At 37.2% G+C, this 20,838-nt stretch overlaps 2 protein-coding genes across 2 annotated transcripts; one reads left to right on the top strand and one right to left on the bottom strand.

Annotated features, from left to right (window-relative positions):
- The first annotated feature begins 87 nt into the window (after positions 1 to 87).
- On the top strand, positions 88 to 20,106 carry LOC137285215 (chitobiosyldiphosphodolichol beta-mannosyltransferase-like). The gene is made up of 13 exons (XM_067817489.1): positions 88 to 400; positions 5,605 to 5,685; positions 6,301 to 6,404; positions 9,225 to 9,373; positions 9,796 to 9,885; positions 10,707 to 10,817; positions 11,241 to 11,338; positions 12,096 to 12,134; positions 14,833 to 14,895; positions 15,744 to 15,854; positions 18,443 to 18,557; positions 19,012 to 19,087; positions 19,910 to 20,106. The coding sequence occupies exons 1-13, from the start codon at positions 199 to 201 to the stop codon at positions 20,051 to 20,053; spliced, it is 1,383 nt and encodes a 460-aa protein (XP_067673590.1). The 5' UTR covers positions 88 to 198; the 3' UTR covers positions 20,054 to 20,106.
- LOC137283248 (uncharacterized) lies at positions 16,058 to 16,693 on the bottom strand. Its single transcript, XM_067814675.1, has 2 exons — positions 16,534 to 16,693; positions 16,058 to 16,359 (listed from the first exon to the last, which is right to left on the bottom strand). The coding sequence occupies exons 1-2, from the start codon at positions 16,691 to 16,693 to the stop codon at positions 16,058 to 16,060; spliced, it is 462 nt and encodes a 153-aa protein (XP_067670776.1).
- Positions 20,107 to 20,838: the final 732 nt, after the last annotated feature.

Below are 20,838 nucleotides of genomic sequence, written 5' to 3'. Positions count from 1 at the left end.
TAATATGTTCCTAATAGCATTTCCGTTGTTAAGTAAAACCTACCCATTTATCTGTTTTCCACATTTGAAAATAAAATAATAATTTGTATTGATGTATGGAACATTCGGAAGTTTACAATCTGACGTTGACACGTGTTTTCGTGTATCACGTTGTTGACAGATTTATATGTCAGGATTTTCACGATATGTTCAGTGTCTATGATGTTATATACGTTCCAGCTTTTGTTTTGGTTTCCCTTTATACTGATATTTTTATACCTGGTACTAAATTATGCTGTTAAAGGAAAAAAGGCAGCTTGCGTTGTTGTACTCGGAGACATCGGACGTAGCCCACGGATTCAGTATCATGCATTGTCACTGGCACAGGAAGGATACATGGTGGACATCGTGGGCTATGGAGGTAAACCACAAACAGATACCACTTTCTTGTTGGTCTGATCACTCGGGTGATACTGTCATATCTTTTGAGGGCCGCGATGCGGTTCTCTAGTCAAGGCATCGATCTTGCATCGCTCGTCACTACAGGAACAATCTAAAACAGGGATAGATCTCTCGCTTGCTTTCTTTACCATTTGCACTGACTGACTCTGTGTCTCGTCATACTAGGCATAACCAGTCATTTTTTTTATTTATGGGAATTTTTCAACCAAATTTGTTGTGTTACTTGAATGCAGTTTCAATAACAACAAAACACTTTGATTTTCATTTAAAAACAATTTATTAAAAAGTGGCTAGAGTGCAGTTTACCGGGCGCGCGACCCGGGACTGCTGAGCGCTCGCTAATGAGCGCGCTGTAGAGCTACTGAACTGTCTCACTTTACCGCGCTGATGTATCCTTAGGGTTAGGGACCCCCTTTCTAGATCCTTAGGGTTAGGGACCCCCCTTCTAGATCCTTAGGGTTAGGGACCCCCGCTTCTAGATCCTTAGGGTTAGGGACCCCCCCTTCTAGATCCTTAGGGTTAGGGACACCCCCCTTCTAGATCCTTAGGGTTAGGGATCCCCCCTTCTAGATCCTTAGGGTTAGGGACCCCCCTTCTAGATCTTTAGGGTTAGGGACCCCCCCTTCTAGATCCTTAGGGTTAGTGAGTAAAGGTTAGGGTTGGCAAACCTTAGATGCGATTATATCCATATATCCATCCACGAATCGAAAGTCAAACGATAAACGTCATCGTATATCATAGCTTCGCTGGATTGGCTGCACAACATCTTGAACACAATGCCTAGGTGTGGCTTCTCGCTTTGATGAATGGGTAGGCGGGGCCTAGCTCTGCGCATGCGCAGTAAATGAAAACAAACCATAATAGTTTGTTTTCATTCACTGCGCATGCGCAGAGCTAGTGGGGTAATGACCCGTTAAACGAGCACTAACTAACTGTGATCGCACCGGTGGTCCCGAGGTAGCGTGTCCGCTAATTAGTCTAATTAGAATCCCACGACCCCTGCTGAGAGCGTTCGAGCCCCGCCAGCACAGCGAAAAAAATCGGAAAAAGCGCGCCCGGTAAAGTGCACTACTCCCTAAAAAGTTCCTAGATTTACAAGACAAGCACCCTGAAAAAAACCCAACTTTTTCAGCCACTTTTGGGGGTTAGGAACATTTTAAAAATATTTCTGCACTTCCAAAAAATATGTTTTAGTATTCTAGTCCATTTTGGTGAAGGTAGTCACATATTTACAACATACAATATGGAAATCTGGCCCTGTAAGAGTGGCACAATATCAATAATTTTTACACTTTTTTGCTTCTTTATACTAAGTTTTCATGATTAATGTCTAAAGGTGAATAAAACATCATCAAAATAAGCATACATATTCATTGTCATAGTACCAGAGGCCTTTCTATCCCAAAAGAGTGACAGTGAAATTTAAAAAAATGAGAATATTTTACAGCTTTTATAAGAATATACGTTCAACCTTAAAATTTGAAGGTCATGTGATACAAACATATGTAAATGTATTTAGAAGAATATCTAGTTTTCTACCTGTAAAATTTTACATGAAATTTTATGTGGAGCTAGGGCAAGGGATAATTTATTAAAATACACTTTGTTTTTGACACAAAAAATTATTTAGAAAATTGTTAGCATTCAAACACCCGTTCCATCAAAACGTTACCTCATTTCTTGCCAGCCATATATTTTCTAGGGTAATTTTTAAAAATATTTCTGCACTTCTGAAAAATATTGGTAGACTTGTTTATTGGCACCAAAGTCTTTTTTTTTTGCAACAAAAGTAATATATCTAACACATACAACTGTGAAATCTGTAACTGATGGAGTACACCCAACTCAGCTGTTTCAACACCATCATAAACATGACATGTAGTAATGTAGTAATGACTAGAAAAAGACAATAACTGTATACAAGGCAAGTTTGATGTTAACAAAAGTTTGTCAAAATAAGTAACAACCAAGTAAAATACAAGGACTTCTTGCTCCTTTCTTAAGACAGGAGCAGCCACATAAACTTTCTACAGACAACATAGTGCCCCTACAAAATGAATAAATAAAATTTTTCTCCTACAACATTATCCATAACATATAATTATATCACTGGGTTGAAAACTAAATTTGGCACAAGTAACATAAGCAAATTTCAGCTAAGCCATTTCATATCATTTACAATCTCTCATACATGATGGATTGACACCATATCTGATATTTAGAGGTCAGGGTTGAGGTCTGTTTTGGATGTGATCAGAAATACATAAGCAAATACTTTCCAGCAAATACAGTTTCAGTCGCAATGATATTGGGGGCTTATATATCCATTTTGGCAAAGTTTGATTTACAACATACTATGAAATATTGTTATTGATTGAAACAGTGGTACCTAATCTTGTTCTTTCAACTCTATCACAAATTGTCAATACAAGGCAGGTAAAATGCCTCACAGAAATCTTAACAGGCCAAGTTGCATGTTAATCATGCAAATCTGATATAACACTAGCCACCAATCTGTGTCAATCTGCAAACTATAAGTAGCCTGGCCTTTTCTCTTTCTTCTCTTCATTTTGTCAGCTCATGCAACTGAAAATGGAGACAATACAACATAAAATGTCGTCCCGCTCAACTGTCAAATGTTACTAACTTGTGTGTACAAACAGTAACTCAATCACATTTTAAGTCATTCACTGTTAGTAGTATTTCGTTTTTGTTAACCATGTCAATTTCATAAAAAAAGTATGTCAAGTCAGTGTCACTGTGCACACTATTTATTTTCACCAAATTTGTGTATTCGTTCATTAGTTCAAGATACATCATATCGCAAGTATGAAATATGTTGATGATATGGATGATATATCCATGCTTGTTGACAAATATTTGAAATAAGATCCCCACTGGCAGGCTCTGTATGCATCCTGGTTCCTGGGCATCTCAATGTTAATGAGAGGCCTGGGAACCAGGATGGTTGCTTCATCGTAAGCAAAAGTTACTTTCGTTATAGACCGTTGGGCCCTTTCCATTTTCATTTCGACATCAACACGTTCTTAAAAAAATACAATTACTAATGCAATTTGAAGCTGGATAATTCCTCTAACTTGAGAATTTTTACAAACATGTGCTTTGCATAAATATGTTTTTTACACTTCAGACGTTTTTACCTTCACAAAGTCAACATTTGACGTCACATTTCTCAAATTATGAAAAAAGGTGTGTCTAGCTTTGTTTTCCTTCTTTCCATTGGTTCAATTGTATTTTTTGTGCAATCAGCGACAATGTTACAAATGTGTGTTAAAGCACCCCCCTGTTTTCACACCGTTTTCTGACCATGTTTTTGTGCTTATGATGAGTAGAGATGTTTTGGTTATCTCCCCTGGCTGGATATCGCTAGTCATATTACAATGCACACAGTGACTTGGTTTGTTCCCAGTGCGACTTTGAATTGGTGGTGTTTAACTGTACTTCAGCCAGTTTATTATATCAGTCAAAATGTTGCAATGAATGAATGAATTAAGAGCAAGAATAATATGTGAATGAATGGAAGAAAGAAAAAGACCAAAAGAAAGAAAAATATATGTGAATGAATGAAAGAATAAATTAGACACCACAACCACCCTCCCAACGCATGTAAAGAACGAAAACTATTGCTAGAACACTTATGTTAATATCAGCTGTACTGTTTTGGTTTTTTTTTTTTTTAAAAAAGTGCCTTGAGACACATGTTTACCTTAGTAATTAATTCAGATGGGGAATGGCACCAACATTCTTTAGAATGTCACTCCTCTATAACAGAAAGTTGTAAACTATCACAAAGCTTTGTAAATTCCTCTCCCATTTCGTCAAATACTGAGATCAACAAAAAAGAAGGAAGTTTTAGAACTATAACACTCAAGCATCAATGGCAGATCAGATCAACAATATGTCATATTTTTCACACTCATCAAATACACCTTAACAATTTTTCGAAAATGATAAAATTATCACTATTACTTGGAAACACATTTCACCTGATGATATGTTCCCCTCATAGAAATTACAGGTGTTTCTGAAGGAAGGTTTCAGAACAGTAACTAGAAACACTCAAACAATGCTGTGTAGTATTTCGATGGCAGATCAGATCAGGGATATGTCATATGTCTCATACACCTCAAATCCACCCAAACCTTCTTTCTAAAGTTCTTGGCTAAACTTTTAAACATATTTCACTTTTGGGACACAATTCCTTTGGCTGCTTATGTTAAAATATGTTCCGGGCCCTTTTGTCAGTGAGTCCTTTGGGAGGTATCTGCTGTGTCCTTTCACCTGTAGACACTTTGGAAAACATAACTATCTAGCATGTGTAGGACATGGAATTTGTTATCCCTCGGCTATATGATTTGAATATAGACATACGAGGGAGGTAGACCGTTGTTTCTTGAGCACAACTCGAAAACCTTTCAGTATCTTTCAGCAGAAGTGTGCAGACATATGAGGTAGATTCCAAAATGGTGCCTTTTGCTATTTGCTGAGTTTTGGCATGTATCACATGTGCACATTGGTGAAATTTGCTGTTGAATATTGTCAAATTTTGCTTAAAATTTGCACATTTTTGTTGGTATTTGACTATTTAACTTCCTCTTTTTACATTTTCATCCATGTTATCCAATAACTAGAACATCTATCAGTGACTGCAGCAAAGTTTGTTTCATCATATTCATAAATAACACCTTTAGGCACATTTTTGTGTGACCTGCAGAATTTCCCTGTCTGGGATCAGGCAGTCATGTGAATGAGTGACCCCTTCTCAGGTAGTTACTTGTACACGTAACAGGAGACCGTCTCACGTATACACGTTACATCCTCTACGGTTTATATTTTTCCTGATTTCCATGGATCTGGACATTGTCTAAAGAAATTTAAACTGGACTTTAAGAAACTGTCAGATCAAATATTTTGGGGCTGAGGGGATTTGTCATCTTCTGACGACTCTTGCTATCACTGGTTATCTAAATGGTTATGAAAAGGTTTTTAAAGTTTGATAGTGGTATAGAAGATTTTAGCTACCAAATATATACTACTTGTACACCGTTTGGCTGTAACTAGTAGAGCATGCAGCAGTAATTCTCCATTATTTAAATAATCATGTATTTACTACCCTTCTTTATTTATTTTACTGACATGAAGGTTCAGTTCCACATAAACAAGTAAGAGATGAAGAAAACATATCAGTTCACACAATGATGGAAACTCCTGCTCTGTTCAAAGGTAAGCCATACCTTTCTCATTTTCTTTATGGTATTCAATAATACATATATAATGATGTTATTTACATCCCGATGAGTTTGGAAAAATTTAAAAGTCAGTGAGAGGCTGAGTGAGTTAAAGAAAGGCATTTTAAGAGAGCATTCCAGCCTGAAAGTAGAGGCATTTCCAGTTTTTTCTTCATATGAATCTGGTCACTCAACACAGAAAAAAAATCTTAAAGTCATTTTGTTATAATTCAGACAATTTGAAGCATACCAATGATAGCCTGCCATGAATATGGTGAAACTGACATTTGTCTCTGTTTTGATATGTTTATAAAGAAAAACTCAGAGTATTGATGAAAATGTATCAATTTCGCTCTTTGAAAGATCCAGGATCAATCTTGTCTTCAGCAACCCTTGCTTGTTGTGAGGACAATGGAAAGGATCGTGTGCTCATGCTTGTGACTTTTTTTATGAATGGTCCATACTGATGATGTTATTCAATGGGTTGTCTAATTTGAGTAGATTATTTACAGACTACCACTAATAGTCTAAATATTGCTGAATAACAACAAATTGTTGAAAGCTGTACTCGGTAGATGAATCATTATGACCTTGGGTTTGTTTCTTCCAGTGTTTCCAAGAATCATAGGCTATTTTCTGAAAGTCATCTGGCAATCAGCTGTTCTTGGATTTACTCTTCTCTTGTTGCCCAAGTCTAGATATATACTGCTGCAGGTAAACTGCTCATCTGTATATCGTTGTTTCATTCGACAAGAATTTAGTGTTATTGGTTGCCTAATTCCTCATGTTTTGAATTGTGAAGGCTGCCATAGTGAAATATCAAATATGACATGATCAAACATTTTCACAGAAACATTGATGAAACATTATTGAATCATATAGTCTGGTTCATAATTATTGAGAATTTTTCTTCTTACTTTGAGCTATCCTAACACCTCAACTGATTCACTGATACTTAAAACTAAGTAATGGTATAAGGGAGGTAACTCATCTTGGCCTACTGAGTATAGTACAATTAGAGTTACCTCCCCTGAATTTGTAGCAGACGTCATTTTCCTCAGCACTGTCAACAATGTCTGCTGAAGATAAAAGAAGGTTGATTTTTGAGTTGTGTAATCAAGGAATTGATGATGTAAATACACTGGCAGAGAGAACAGGAACTCCTCTTTCTACTGTGTATAGGATTAGGAAGAATTTTAAGGAGTGAAAGGATTTTGGGCATCAGAAAGGAGCAGGGAGACCCAGAAAATTGGACTTCTCAGATCGCGTCCGGCTGGGAATTTTAGCGTCTAAAAAGCAAAGGGCAAGCATCTCCAACATCAGGTATGAAATGATAGAAAGGGGATCAACAGTTGTATCAAAATCTACAGTTAGAAGAAATTTGATTGATCTTGGATGGGAGAAAAAGACTGGAATTCTTTCTCCTCTCATGAAACAAGAACATAAAGACAGGCGTGTTGAGTGGTGTTTGGCACATGAAAACTTTGACTGGGAAAATGTGATTTTTACTGATGAAAGCTCAATATGGGTATATCCCAATAATGTGAAAATATTGACAAAGTCTGCGTCAGCACCGTTGTATCGCCGACCTAAATACAGCCCAAAGTTTCATGTATGGGGAGGGATATCCTTATTAGGAACGACCCCACTGTGTGTGTTTGAGGGAAATCTGACAAGTCAACGCTACACTAACATATTACATAATTTTCTGCTTCCAAGTGCACATGTGTTTTATGGAAATGACTGGATTTTGCAGCAAGATAATGATCCTAAACACACCGCAAAACATGCCAAGCAGTGGTTTCAGGAGAAAAATGTGACTGCATTACCATTTCCTGCATATAGTCCTGACTTAAATCCCATTGAGAACATTTGGGGGATGATGAAGGAATGTGTGAATCAAAAGGGGTTGACAAAAACTGAAGACATGAAGAGAGAAGTGGTCCGATACTGGGACAGCATAACTCACGAGACACTAACCTCTCTGATAGGAAGTATGCCTACCCGTCTTAGACTGTGCCGTGAAGCTCAAGGAGACTTGATAAAATATTAAATTGTTACCTACACAACATGAAAAGGTCAGTTCACTTTCACAATACATTCAATTTTATCTGATTTGTTCTCGTTTAATAATATGAAATGCTTTAGCTATTCTCAATAATTTTGAACCATACTGTATGTGTTGAATTACTCTTCTGGTGTTAAGTACAGAATAGCTGGCTTTCAAAATACTTACAAGGAATGTTGAACAATAGACTTTATGTCTGTAGGATGAAGCATGATTTTGAGGTTATGGATGAAAGTAAGAAGTGAGACCAATAGTGAGCAGCGCTTGAGGTCTTCCTTCTCTTCACCCGAGCGCCGTTGGGCTTAGTCTCCCAACCACAACTGAGGAGGAGTCCTTTATTATACATATAAACTGTCAATCATGGATAATTAGATCATGTAATGAAGCTACAGAACAGTAACTGAAGCGCTCATGAAATCAATACATTGAGGCCTAACTAAAAATAGATAATTCATCTCCGGCATCTTTGTCGGTAAGGTTGTGCATCCGTTGATTAACTTGATAGATGTGGTTCTATTCCTTCCAGGCATAATGTTTGTACTTAAAAGTTGACATTTGACGATATTTGTCAATTGATTTCATACACTCACATATCCTCTGACTTTAAATGTTGATGTTAATATAGAGTTAGGAAAGAGTAATACTTAGAAAAATATTAATACTTAAAAAGAGGTCTTACATACAGAAAGTAAAACCAGGAAATAGGTCTTTCTTACAAAAAGCAAAACCAGGAAATAGGTCTTATTTATAAAAAGTAAGACCTGGTAACAAACAAATACCTCAAATGTGGTTATTCCGGAAAAGAAAATATATATAGAGTGAGAAGCACACTTCAGATTTATATAGTCTATGAATGGAAATATTTAAGAATTAACTGCAGTATGTTTTAGTTTATAGCATTATGAATAATATTGAAATCAATTCTTAGGAATATTTTTTCAAGAGTAATAACCTCACAGATTGCTTTTTGGTTCATTAGTGTAAGAGTGGTAGACAATAAACAAAATGTGTCATTGGTCAGCTCAGTAGTGCAACACATAGTCACTATCACCCAATCAGGAAGCTGTAGCCTGTTATTAGGAGGGGCCTGTTTGTTGTAAGGTTAGTAGTAACAAAAAAGCTTAAGGAAACAATTTTGGTTAACCAATCACATGTCATGCAATCACACAAAAGTTACATGTTCTGCTATGAATTATAATACTTCAACCTCAATTCCTTCTACTGTGGACATTATGGTGACAGTTTCATGATGACCATCAAGTGTGCGTCAGGTTACGTAAAGAAATTTTCTTCTAGGTTGCAAATCAGACTAAATGAGATAGTCAGAGTTGTTAAAGTTCCAACGTGTAATCAGTATTCTAAAACATTGAGCTTCCAGTGTTATTCATGCTTGTTGACGAAACAGCTTTGTGAGATGATTACTGTCTATGGCACTGGAAGATCATCTGTATGTCTGTTGTCCCTAGAACCCTCCTGCCATCCCCACTGTTGCTGTCTGCTGGCTCGTGTCACTACTGAGATCCAGCCATTTAGTCATAGACTGGCACAACTATGGGTACACCATCCTCAGCCTCAGTCTGGGCAAGTCTCATCCACTGGTGACCTTCTCGAAGTGGTCAGTGTGATTTGTTGTGTTGGACTTGCTGATGCATTAATGTTAAATGTAGAAGTCGTTTGGAAGCATTTCATCTTTACTTTTTGTACTTCACCAATTGTATTTTTAGAGAATGACTGACCTTATGTATCACGTTCATGCAGTCAATGTCGTCAAGGTTACAACTTCCATTGATCCTATATTTACAAACAAACAAAATATGGCTGCTTTATGGACAAATTTCTTAAAAGTGACTTTTTAGTCACTTCCTGAAATATGGTAGGGAAATAGTAATTTTGCATTATTTCTTTGAAGCCTTTTTATGTAATGATATGTAATATCAGTTTTATCTATACTACTCTCACATTTGTATCTGTTTAGGTCTTAAGTGCCATTCGAATTTTGATTACAGTTTGAAATATAGCAAAATCCTTTGTTTTCAGGTATGAAAGATTGTTTGGAAGATTTGCACATTCCAATCTGTGTGTGACAGAAGCCATGAGGAAGGATCTACATGACAACTGGGGAGTGAAGTGAGTTAAGTGGAACCTGTGGTTAATGTCGCAAAGCGGGTATATATATACTTATGGAAAGTAGTTCTGGTCTCAGGTTAAGTTCCTCAAAAGTCTTTGTATCTTCGTTTGTGTAATCATCATTAAACCTTGCATCGATATAATATTTCTGAGGATAAACCAACATTTTATGCATGTAACTGAACTATGTTTGGATAGTTTGAAATATTGAGTGCGTTTTAGTGGATCTGAGAGTTGGTGTCAGAGCACTGGAAGTACGTTATAGGGTTGGGGTGGGGGTCACGTGGTTCATGTGAGGTACAATGAATATACACCTAGAATCTGTAACCATATCTGTATCTATGGATCAGGTTAGCTCTCTCAGTGTTAGTGAGTGAGTGTAGTTCTATGCCACTTTTAGCTATTTTCCAGCTAATTCAAGGCAGGGACACCAGACATGGGCTTCAGACATTGTGTTCATGTGGGGACTTGAACTTGTGTCTTTGGCATGACAAGTATATATCATATATCACAGCAGCAAGTACAAAGAGACTATTACATATAAGATATATCACAGCAGTAAGCACAAAGCGACAATTACATTATGTGAAATGGTGATCATATGATGGCAGTCCTCACTGTCTGGCAGCAGTTAATAAGACTGACAGAAAAACTAACATGCCAAGCAGCTTATTCTTGTTCAAGCAGTACTAGTACAGCTGTTATGGCCATTCAGATAAGGTGTTCGCTATTCTTGTGGACTAGTCTTAAGATAGCGATTTCAAAGTCTGTCTGTACCAGGTTTCATGACCTGTTAAAACAAGCATTGTCTAATGTCCCAGAGCAGTGACGTTGTATGACCGAGCACCAGAGCGATTCAAGGCAACGTCAGTCTCAACCAAACATGACCTCTTCTCCAGGCTGTGTAAGGAATACCCTGTGTTTGCATCAGAGTAAGTATACTGTCACTTATTTCCAGACCTGAATCAAACGTGATTTTGAATTTGAGGAATTGACTATTTGGTGTCGTTTCCGAAATTGTCGTTTTTCAATTTTCATTCAACCCATGCTAACCTGACTAAGTTGGACAAAGTAGAAGATCTGACAGTGCTCTGTCTAGTCTTTATTTAGCAGCAGCAAAAGACACAGACAGACACAGTTTACTTTTGTAATGAAAATTACAAAGGATGTAGGAGAGAAGCATCCAACTAGAGTCCAATTAAACTTTCTGAGTTTATTATTTCTGGTTTACAACTTTGGAAATGTTTTGTCATAATCAGCCATCCAGAACTGAAACAACTGGAGTGAGAATTATCGCGATGTGGACAGACATTCATACATAACATATGGAGATCATGTGACATTGTGTTGTGCAGGTCACCAGAGAATCCTGTATTTACCAGCAGAGACGAGTTAGGTGTAGTGGAGCGAAGGTCAAGGCCAGCACTTCTTGTCAGTAGTACCAGCTGGACAGGTGAGCAACTGTACTTATCAATGTGTTTGTTGTCATGGCTTCAATAATATTGATTCACCTCATCATTGACTGGCACGTTGCTTCTATATAACCAGTCTATTGCCTGTACATAAGTAAGAGAGAATCTGTGACCCCGTGGTGAAAAGCACTGCATCTAACTATGCAGGATTATATCCCTTTGTTTCTGGTGGGAAAACAAGATGCTGTCAGCATTTTCCCTCAATAAGATTACAGACAGTTATTAGACTGGAATATTGTTATTTTCTTTCAGCCATTGCTCTGCCATAATCTCTGAAACCTATGTTTGTTCAAATTCTGGTTGCACCACTCGATTTTCTTAGATTTTCAGCATCATACCTTTGCTTGCTATCCTCCTAGGTTTATGCTGACGTGATCTAACTAGGGGTGGTGAGGTAGCCTAGTGGTTAAAGCATTCACTCGTCATGCTGAAGGTCTGGGTTTGATTCCTCACATGGGTTCAATATGTGAAGCCGAATTCTGGTGTTCACCCACCGTGACATTACTGGAATGTTGCTAAAAGCAGCATAGAACCAAGCTCACTCACTCACTTGATATAACATGAATACTGAAGCCATAATCCATACTCACTCCCGTTAATAGTCTGTCAGCTGAAAGAAATGAGAGACCAGCTAAATGAGGCTTTCATTTTGACTTGTGGTTATTTGACAGCAGCTCAGTTGTTCCTATAGGAAGTATGTGTACATAATGAAATCTGGTCTGTCCTTTCTGGTTGCAGAGGATGAAGACTTTGGTATCCTGCTCTCTGCTTTAGAAAGTAAGTCAGTACCTCAGAAGTCAGCTCTACACTTTTTCTTGTAAACTTGACATCCTGAATAAGTAAATGTGAGGTACCTTTGTTGAAGGATGTATGTCCAGTGCTATTCAATATGCTCAAATGCGTAATGAACTATTCTCAGTGTATTGAGGATGTGCAGATTGTATGTTTCTATCACTGGATGCATAACAGTATGGATCTACATGGATGTGCTGAGTGAGTCACATCCTTGTCTCTCTACCACTCATCTAGGACTCTCAAGCATCCAAACTGTTTTTCTGTGTACGGCTATAAAATTACACACAAATGTAGAATATTTAATTTCCTATCCGTTGGTATAAATATAACAGCGACTACCTCATGGGTTTGAGAAATAGACACTGCTAAATGTCGTCCAAAATTTTTATGTGCATTAAAAAACAGTAAATTTCTCCGTTTTTTTATCCGGCACCAATAAAAACACTCTGCTACAATTATTTTAATTAGTCATCTTTATGGAAAGTGTGAGCGAATAAAATACAGCTTGATATCTGAGTGACTTAAGTGTATATGAAATGGATTTATGTGCTAGTGCATAATGTCATACGCACAAAATTAAAAATGACCTGCAATAAATGTCAGAAATCGATTTTCTCCTATGGTGTCAAACGTCGACAGAGAGGTCAAGCACATATATAGATAAGGGGGCATAACTCATCTATGCTTTATATCAGGTCAGTGCAACTCAGACCACATGGAGAGAATTTGCTGTTGATACGAACAGTATAATTTCGTCATGTTTTTTTAATGTTGAAGGAAACCATTCCAATACAAAGTTCCCCAATGTGAGTGGATACGTTTTGGTAGTTTCACAATTTGTAAGAAAAGATGCCAATGTACTACATGAGAAAGCAGGTAATAGCAATTTGGATGGTCCTATCAGATACATAATTTAATTCTTAGATTCCCATTTTCTCCTGGGATATATTTTGATGAATTTTGCATCATTATTAACCGAGTAACAGACACATCTTCAAATGTAATGAAATAACTGAAAATAATACTACATTTGACGTCATGGCATGTTTTGTGCTTTTGTGACGTTGGAAAAAGATGACATTGGTTTGGTGATTAGTGTATATCTAACCTAATTTCCACTCAATGTATAGAAAGTCTCGGCTTCTGTGTCAGAATTCAACACTTTTTAGACAAAACATGAAATGAATGGTTTTACCATTGAAATAGTGTCCTGAATATATCAACAATTAGACGGTTTTATTACGCATCATATTGTGAGCAACATGTCTGGCATCAATTTAGCGTAAATGAAAATTTAACACCTGAATATTCATTGAATATTCATTCAGGATATAACCTTTTCTCCTTACGATTATGTACATTATGTTCAACCACCTCAAAGAGTTTGCACATTGGTTTTTAGTTTCATACCTCAAGGCAACGAAAGAAATACACAGTCAATTCTTATAATTAAATTCAAGAACAAATACTATAGGCTTTCAACAATATTTCTTTAAACATAATCAAATTCATCGAAACGGGTATCTTTGTTAGCTCTGATTAACAATTTCAGTGTAAGAACTGACATGACATGACATGACTCTGGTGACTCATTTACATAAAATGACACGCCTACAAAACAATTAGCCAATCAGCATAGAGCACCCCCAAACTGCTGTCAGTCAACCAAGATAACATCAGGTGACGAATCGGAACGGAATAACTCAACGTGACGCGTTCCGGTAACAGCAAAGTTTCAAGTTCAAACCCATTTGAATTATTACCGGCGAAATGAAAGACTCAGTTTGAAAAGTGAGAATTGGAAATGAAGCCCGATGACATAAAGTTAGTGGAACTGAGATTATTAGTGGCAGCAGTATTTGCGCAAGTGGAAAGAGGCTGTGATGTGACTGAGGTTGCGATGCTATGAACTGATGTTCCATCGTGCGCATGCTCTTGTCGAGGCGTTACAACGTTATTAACGTTCAGGGATAATTTTGAGTTGTTTGTTTCTGTTAACCACAATGTATCATTTCAATGTTTATCCAAAGTTCAATAGGGTCCCTGAGTGGAAGGGAATTCCCTCGCTGTGTAAAGGTATTCCCCCACATTCCTCAGGTCCGAAATTAGTCTGGTTTGGTGAGCGTGGCTTAGCTCTTTAGATTCATTGGGAAATGAAATCTAAAGAAATGTTCCCAGTTAACCAATCAGATTTGCCAGAATTTTTATGAACACAATAAAAAATTTAATTATTGTTTAATGGCAAATATTAATTCAGTGCAAATATTCCCTTATAATGACTTATACTAATTGTTTATCTGAATAATACTGGAAATACTGAATACTCAGCTATATTCCAGCTATATGGTGATAGTCTATTAATGCCGTAGCTAATCTGTAGTCTGAAGAAGACAATCCAGTGATCAACAGCATGAGCATCAATCTACTCAATTGGGATATGTGTCAACCAAGTCAGTGTATCTGACCACCTGATCCTGTTAGTCACCTCTTATGACTCTTACGGCTTACTTGGGTAACTGAAGACCAGTTCTTACAAGGATCTTCTTGAGTTGAATCAAGAAAGTGCAAACTTGATAAATATGCCCAGAAAGGTTTATTTACTGTGTGTGAAGAAGAATCACGTGTTGTGAGTGGATATGTGTGTCAAGTGAAAAAAGTGAATTTCTATTCCTGTTTGCAGAATATGAGGCAGCAGTATCAACAAAATCCTCTGCCTTACCAGACCTGATCTGTGTGATTACAGGTGAGTAGGCCTGATGGTAGAGTCATTCGTATTAGTGGTTTGGTTCAGCTGTGTATCTGATGACATGAAAACAGTGGTCATCACATGAAAACATGTGTAGATCTATAGTCAGAGAAAGTGATTGAGTTTAGTTGTACGCCGCACTCAGCAATAGTCCAGTTATATGGGGACAGTCTGTAAATAATCGAGTCTGGACCAGACAATTCAGTGATCAACAACATGAGCATCAATCTGCACAACTGGGAACCGTTGACATGTGTCAACCAAGTCAGCAAGCCTGACCACCCGTTAGTTGCCTCTTATGACAAGCATAGTGGCCATTTATGGCAAGCATGGGTTGCTGAAAGCCTATTCTACTCCGTGACCTTCATCGGTCAACTATAGTTAGACTATACAGTGGGTATTATGGGTGTGTTGTAGCCTGTATTTTTAAGAGTTATCTCACCTGGACTGCACAATATCATACAGAGATGCCAACAAGTCTGATTTTCAAATGCAAAATCCTCTCTCCGATTTCTCTTTGAATAAAAAAATGAATTTCTCTTTATGGTACGATATAGCAACTGCATGTCTCCACAGTCATTAGATTCAGGTTTATCATCTCAGAATATCTTTTTCAGATTTTTGTTCATTTGACGAAGAGACAAAATAGTGTTTGGACATTCTTTTCAGGATGTAATGTGATGACCATAATCTCACCAATGATTCAACTCTTTTCTTTTACGCTGTTAGTAACTGTTAGTGATTTGATGGTCATTTTGAATAAATTTTAACGGTATAAAGAATCCCCAGAGAAAAAATTTTACTATACACTTCAGAAGTAAGTAGCTACTGTTGTCTGTCCACAGGCAAAGGTCCTCAGAAAGACTTTTATATGAAGAAGATATCTGAGATGACCTTCTCTCACGTCAAGTTCTGTCTGCCATGGCTTACATCTGAGGACTATCCCCTCCTGCTGGGTGAGTTGTATCTGAGGCAGGTCTACATGCTACAGGAAGCAAACAAACACAAGGAAGCTCACTGGAAGAACATTGTGATGTTTATTTACAAAACAAAATACCTAACAGCACTGTACAGTATTTACAATAAGCACTATTGTGTATTGCTGAAAACTGATGCATCTTCAGTTTGATGCAGTTTTCACCAACTCAGTCAGTTATTGCTAGCATGATCGCTGGAATGCACAACACTCCATACTGAGTCCACGAGCAATCTGGGTGACTTCGTGGTCATGTGACTCATCCAGATCAGCTGCTGAAAGATGGTCCTGGTTCTCGAAGTTTTGTCGGATGAAGTTGTAGCACTGCCTGACTTGTCTCCACTTGTTTGTGGCCAGTCGTAGGTACACCTGACGGACACCTTCAGCTACACACTTCCTGTTGAGCAGAAGTAAGCCATGTCCAACATGGCCGCCATTGGCAGCATCTCTCACGATCTTCTCAGACAGTTCCAGGATGTAAGCATCTGCAATGAAACACTGGTATTTTAGTACTTCTGGCATCTGAAAGGAGTATTTTTTCAACAAGCTTACATTTATTGGATGTTTAGATGAAGACAGAATACTTGGTATTATGGTAAATATATTTACAAGGACCCTTCAGTTGTTACAAATGATTATATAACCACATGTGTACATACCTATGGCCTGGACTTGTTTGAGGAATCTATCCTGCATTTCAATGAGACTGAAGAGTTGGAAGGAGGCAGACACTGGGTCATCCTTCCATATATCAGTAGCAGACGACAAGTTAGCTAGGGAGCAGGTTTGGTCACTGGTGGTGGAACTGGATGTTGCCATGTTGTCAGAATGGGAGGACAAGTTGACAGTTTACAACCAAAACTTAAATGTGACTGGTTTGAACCAGACATTATCCCTTTATATACTTGTCTGTGTGACACTGAGGCATGGAGAAGTCTGTTGGATTAGTGGCAAGCTGAGATCTCCCATGGATAAGATTAGCAAGGATTATCATGGTTAATCACAGTCCTTTCTGATTGAGAGTGTTGGGCAGGAAGTGTCTGATTTCCTGGAAGTAGGGTAGATTATAGATCTGTATTACATGTTGTCACAGTGTTGTATTTGGTGATTGTGTGGTTGGTTGCCAGCCTAGCCAATGGCCATAGTGCATTTGTCACAAGAAGAACATGCTGCTGATTGTTTCCATTGGCCATAAAGTGGGTGGTTAAATAAGTCATGCCTTCTATTATAGTGTGGTGTATCATTGATATTTTGTGATAGACACCTAGAAGTAGTAGGAAATATACAGCTGGATTATTGATTATTAGATACAGATCAATAAATAGCTTTAAACTGGATAACAACTTGCTGGCACAAACAGTACTACTTTTCTTTAACAGCTGTACTAACTCTCATGGCTTAACACATTATTTGTTTTCTTTTTGTCGTCCACACAGCAAGAGTATCGATAGTATTGATTGAGCAGGTGACTGCGCTTAACTAATTATAATGATCTGTGTTATTTCTTTGACATTTGGTAGGATGTTATTAAACTAATCGGCAGTTGTTACACAAGTGACATGGCTTAACTAAATTGTGTTAATAGGCTGAGATTGGGTGAGATGCTGTTAAACTAATCAGCAGTAATTACACAAGTGACAGAGCTTGTCTGTTTGAATGGCATTTTAGAAGAGCTGACAGGGATTAACCAATAACTAATACAGATTAATACCAATAATACTGATGACTAACTATAAATACTAATTAATGATTAATTATGTTAATTGAGTGAGATGTTGTTAAACTAATTAGCAATAGTTTGGTTGAATTAAACAGACTTGTATGATGACAAATCTATATGTTCACTCAGAATACTCCGAATATCAGTTTTCAGGTTTCACTTTTTATCAACTTAAAGTTTTTAACCTTTTATACGTTCATCATTATACACTTAAATAATATGTTTTTTTGACATACTAACAAAATACAATAACCGTTTATTATATTACATATATATTTAATTCCAACTCCCTATTACTCGGTACTTATTCCATATTTTTTACTTTTCTAATTCAGCCATTTAAATATTTTCCTTATTCTTTTATATGTTTTTTAGGGGGGGATGGGGGGAAGAGGTGTAATAACATCATTCTTTCAAAATTTCTATTATTTGGTCCCAACCGTTTCTTAATACGTTTACTACTCTATTGCTGAAATACCTTAGTATGATGAGAAATAAAGCTAATAACTAACTAACAAATATCAGCACAATCAGTGCATATCACTTCATCAAGGATATTTGTTGGGAGGATTTTGTGTATCTGGATGCAATTATGAGAGATCGAGTTTTCCAAATTGATCAGTTCATCATTCAAGATCTAGCTCTCTAGCCCCCTATTTGTCAAGCCATTGAATTATTATGCTAGATGGAAACCTGTTAATGGATTATTTGAAATTTGCTAAAAAATCTAATTGAGCTATACTCTGCTGGTGCCTCCTGTACGCAACAAGGGTCTAGTCTCCTGCAGAAGGAGACAGAGATGTACATGAATATGTCAGCAGTGTGTAAGTTTCTCCTTACCCCCACAGGCTCAGCTGACATAGGAGTGTGTCTTCACAAGTCATCCAGTGGGCTGGATCTACCAATGAAAGTAGTGGACATGTTTGGATGTGGTCTCCCAGTTTGTGCCGTGGATTTTAATTGGTCAGTGAAAGCATACACCTGATTGGATGGCTTGGGAGATTTCTGTGCAGATTTGGTCCAAAATAACCTGTGCTTGTCATGAGTCGACTGAAATATATTTCTTTTACTCACTAATGAATAAGTTATTTGCATTCATTTCCAAACTCAGCACTGGCAAACATGACAGTTTCAGTAAGTAACTATGAATGCATGAAGCTGTTTAGAAAGTGATCAGATGGAGCATTGTTATTTTGGGGATTACACTATCTCAGCAAAGTACCGATTCTAGTACTTTTTTGGTCAAATTCAGGCACCTAATTGTCACAATACAAAGTGAACCAGCTAACCCACCCAGTCACCAAGACTTTGACAAAAATGTCGGACAACTTGTAGTCTAGAGGCATACCAGAGGCATGACTTGATATTATAAACAAGTAGTTTAATGTGGTACTGTCATGTGCTTTTGTGTTGCCAGTCTGCCGGAGTTGGTTAAGCATGGAGAGAATGGTCTGGTGTTCCAAGACAGTGTGCAGTTGTCAGTTCACTTACAGGTAACTACAACTGTGATTATGATATGAATATATTAAAGCAGATAAATATTTCAAGTTTGAAAGGAATGCTTTTGAAAGGCTGACCAGACCTGATAAGAAAGCTAGTTATCATTGTTTTGTCTTGCTTAGACCAGACCAATTCTATTTCTTGTTTTATGGATTTTTGTCCTCAGAAAACCTAAAGGCAGGAGGGAAAAAAAATAAAACCCAAAGTCAAAGTAATATTTCGTCTAAATACTAAAAATATTTTATTTTTCGCAAGGTATTGAGTGTGTATGGGGCAAAAACAATCTGAAGACAATTTTCTTGTAAGTTTGCATGTTATGTTTTTGTGCAGGGAGAAGCTATTTTAGTTTTTTCTTATTCTTGAAAAAATATGACTGGAGGATCTGTAAACCAAGAAACAAAGAAAATTGGTCTCCCCTTATTGAAACTATTATGGTTTGGCTGCATATTTTGATAGAAAACGTCTGCAAGACAAACAATAGCTAAGCAAATTCTGAAATTAAGTTAAACATTGGCGACTGTCACTCACATACTGTGTTCACCATTTATCGTTGTCACCTGTTGGCTGTAGAACAGAATATCCCTTCAGGTAAACTGTAGATGCAAGTGTGAGAGCAAATCATTATAAGAGATCAGTTATTGGCCCATTAAGATCTTTCTTTATATATCACATATGTACGAACAGTCACTTTCACTATAAACTTGCTTCTTCAGTGTTCTTCAAGCATTGAGTCAAGGATAGTGTTACAGGTATCAAAGGATAGTGTTACAAGTATGTTTTAAATGCTCATGCCCACTTTATGCTTGTCTTCACAGGATCTCCTGGAGGGTTTTCCAGACAACCAATCAGAACTGAAGAAACTGCGAAACAATGTGAAGTTGTTTCAGTCAGTGCGATGGCACCACCAGTGGGTCAGACTTGCTCTGCCGTTGTTTCAGGACAAAGTGAAGACAGACTGACATTCAACATTTATCCTTGTTTTAATGTTATATAAAACATATTGTTACCAAAAGGTGTTCCTTGTTTTTCAAATTAAGGGCCATTTCTTAATATCTTTAATACATATGCATTGAAAAAAATATAAATTTTGATATTTTTTTTTTACCTTTAACCACGCTTAGGAATCTGTCCAAAGCTAAATTTAACTTGCTATCGGACTCATCTAATTGTCAAAGAGTAATTAAGTGGCAATGTAACCAAAGTTGTAAATGCTTGAAGAATGAAAGCAAACATTGTCCCGAGGTGACATAATTCCCTCTTGCAGATTATCAAATCAAACTTAGAAAGGTTTTAAAGTGAAAGTCACAATTTATGATTTCCTTATATGTTCACAGAAACATGGCCAGTCAACCTCTCTTGATATCTTGCTCTGTAGGGTTTCAAATGCACAAATATCCTCAAGACTCACTTTGACCTTGGCATGAATGTCATAGTGTACGAATTATGTAAAAGTAGTACTAAAGAAATTGCTTATTGAAAAACATTCAGGGGAAGTCTTGAAAGTGTAAGAAGAAAATCCAGTGAACTGTTCTTGAGATCTTGCGCTGACAATCTTTACGTGCAAATTAACAAGCTGAAATTTTCAAAGTGTCGCCATGACCTTGAAAATTATGGGAAGCCACCAAAATCGACAGGGCCATGTGCCTTCCTTAGATAAAGCTTGTTACGTTAAAGTCCCCTTGTGACCTTGTAATGAAGGGCAAGGGACTGGGACCTTTCTTATACTGTGATGAACCTAGGTACC

This window comes from Haliotis asinina, chromosome 5 (genome assembly GCF_037392515.1).
Source record: "Haliotis asinina isolate JCU_RB_2024 chromosome 5, JCU_Hal_asi_v2, whole genome shotgun sequence".
NCBI classification, from domain to species: domain Eukaryota; kingdom Metazoa; phylum Mollusca; class Gastropoda; order Lepetellida; family Haliotidae; genus Haliotis; species Haliotis asinina.
This window is presented reverse-complemented; position numbering and strand designations above follow the sequence as displayed.

What these genes read in the sequence shown, in the direction of transcription:
- LOC137283248 (XM_067814675.1), bottom strand. Translation starts at nt 16,693, where the DNA reads ATGGCAACATCCAGTTCCACCACCAGTGACCAAACCTGCTCCCTAGCT. An exon ending in CAAACAAGTCCAGGCCATAG is followed by an intron (nt 16,360 to 16,533) that starts GTATGTACACAT and finishes GTTTCATTGCAG; the next exon opens with ATGCTTACATCCTGGAACTG.
- LOC137285215 (XM_067817489.1), top strand. Translation starts at nt 199, where the DNA reads ATGATGTTATATACGTTCCAGCTTTTGTTTTGGTTTCCCTTTATACTG. An exon ending in AACTCCTGCTCTGTTCAAAG is followed by an intron (nt 5,686 to 6,300) that starts GTAAGCCATACC and finishes TGTTTCTTCCAG; the next exon opens with TGTTTCCAAGAATCATAGGC. An exon ending in CATGACAACTGGGGAGTGAA is followed by an intron (nt 9,886 to 10,706) that starts GTGAGTTAAGTG and finishes CTAATGTCCCAG; the next exon opens with AGCAGTGACGTTGTATGACC.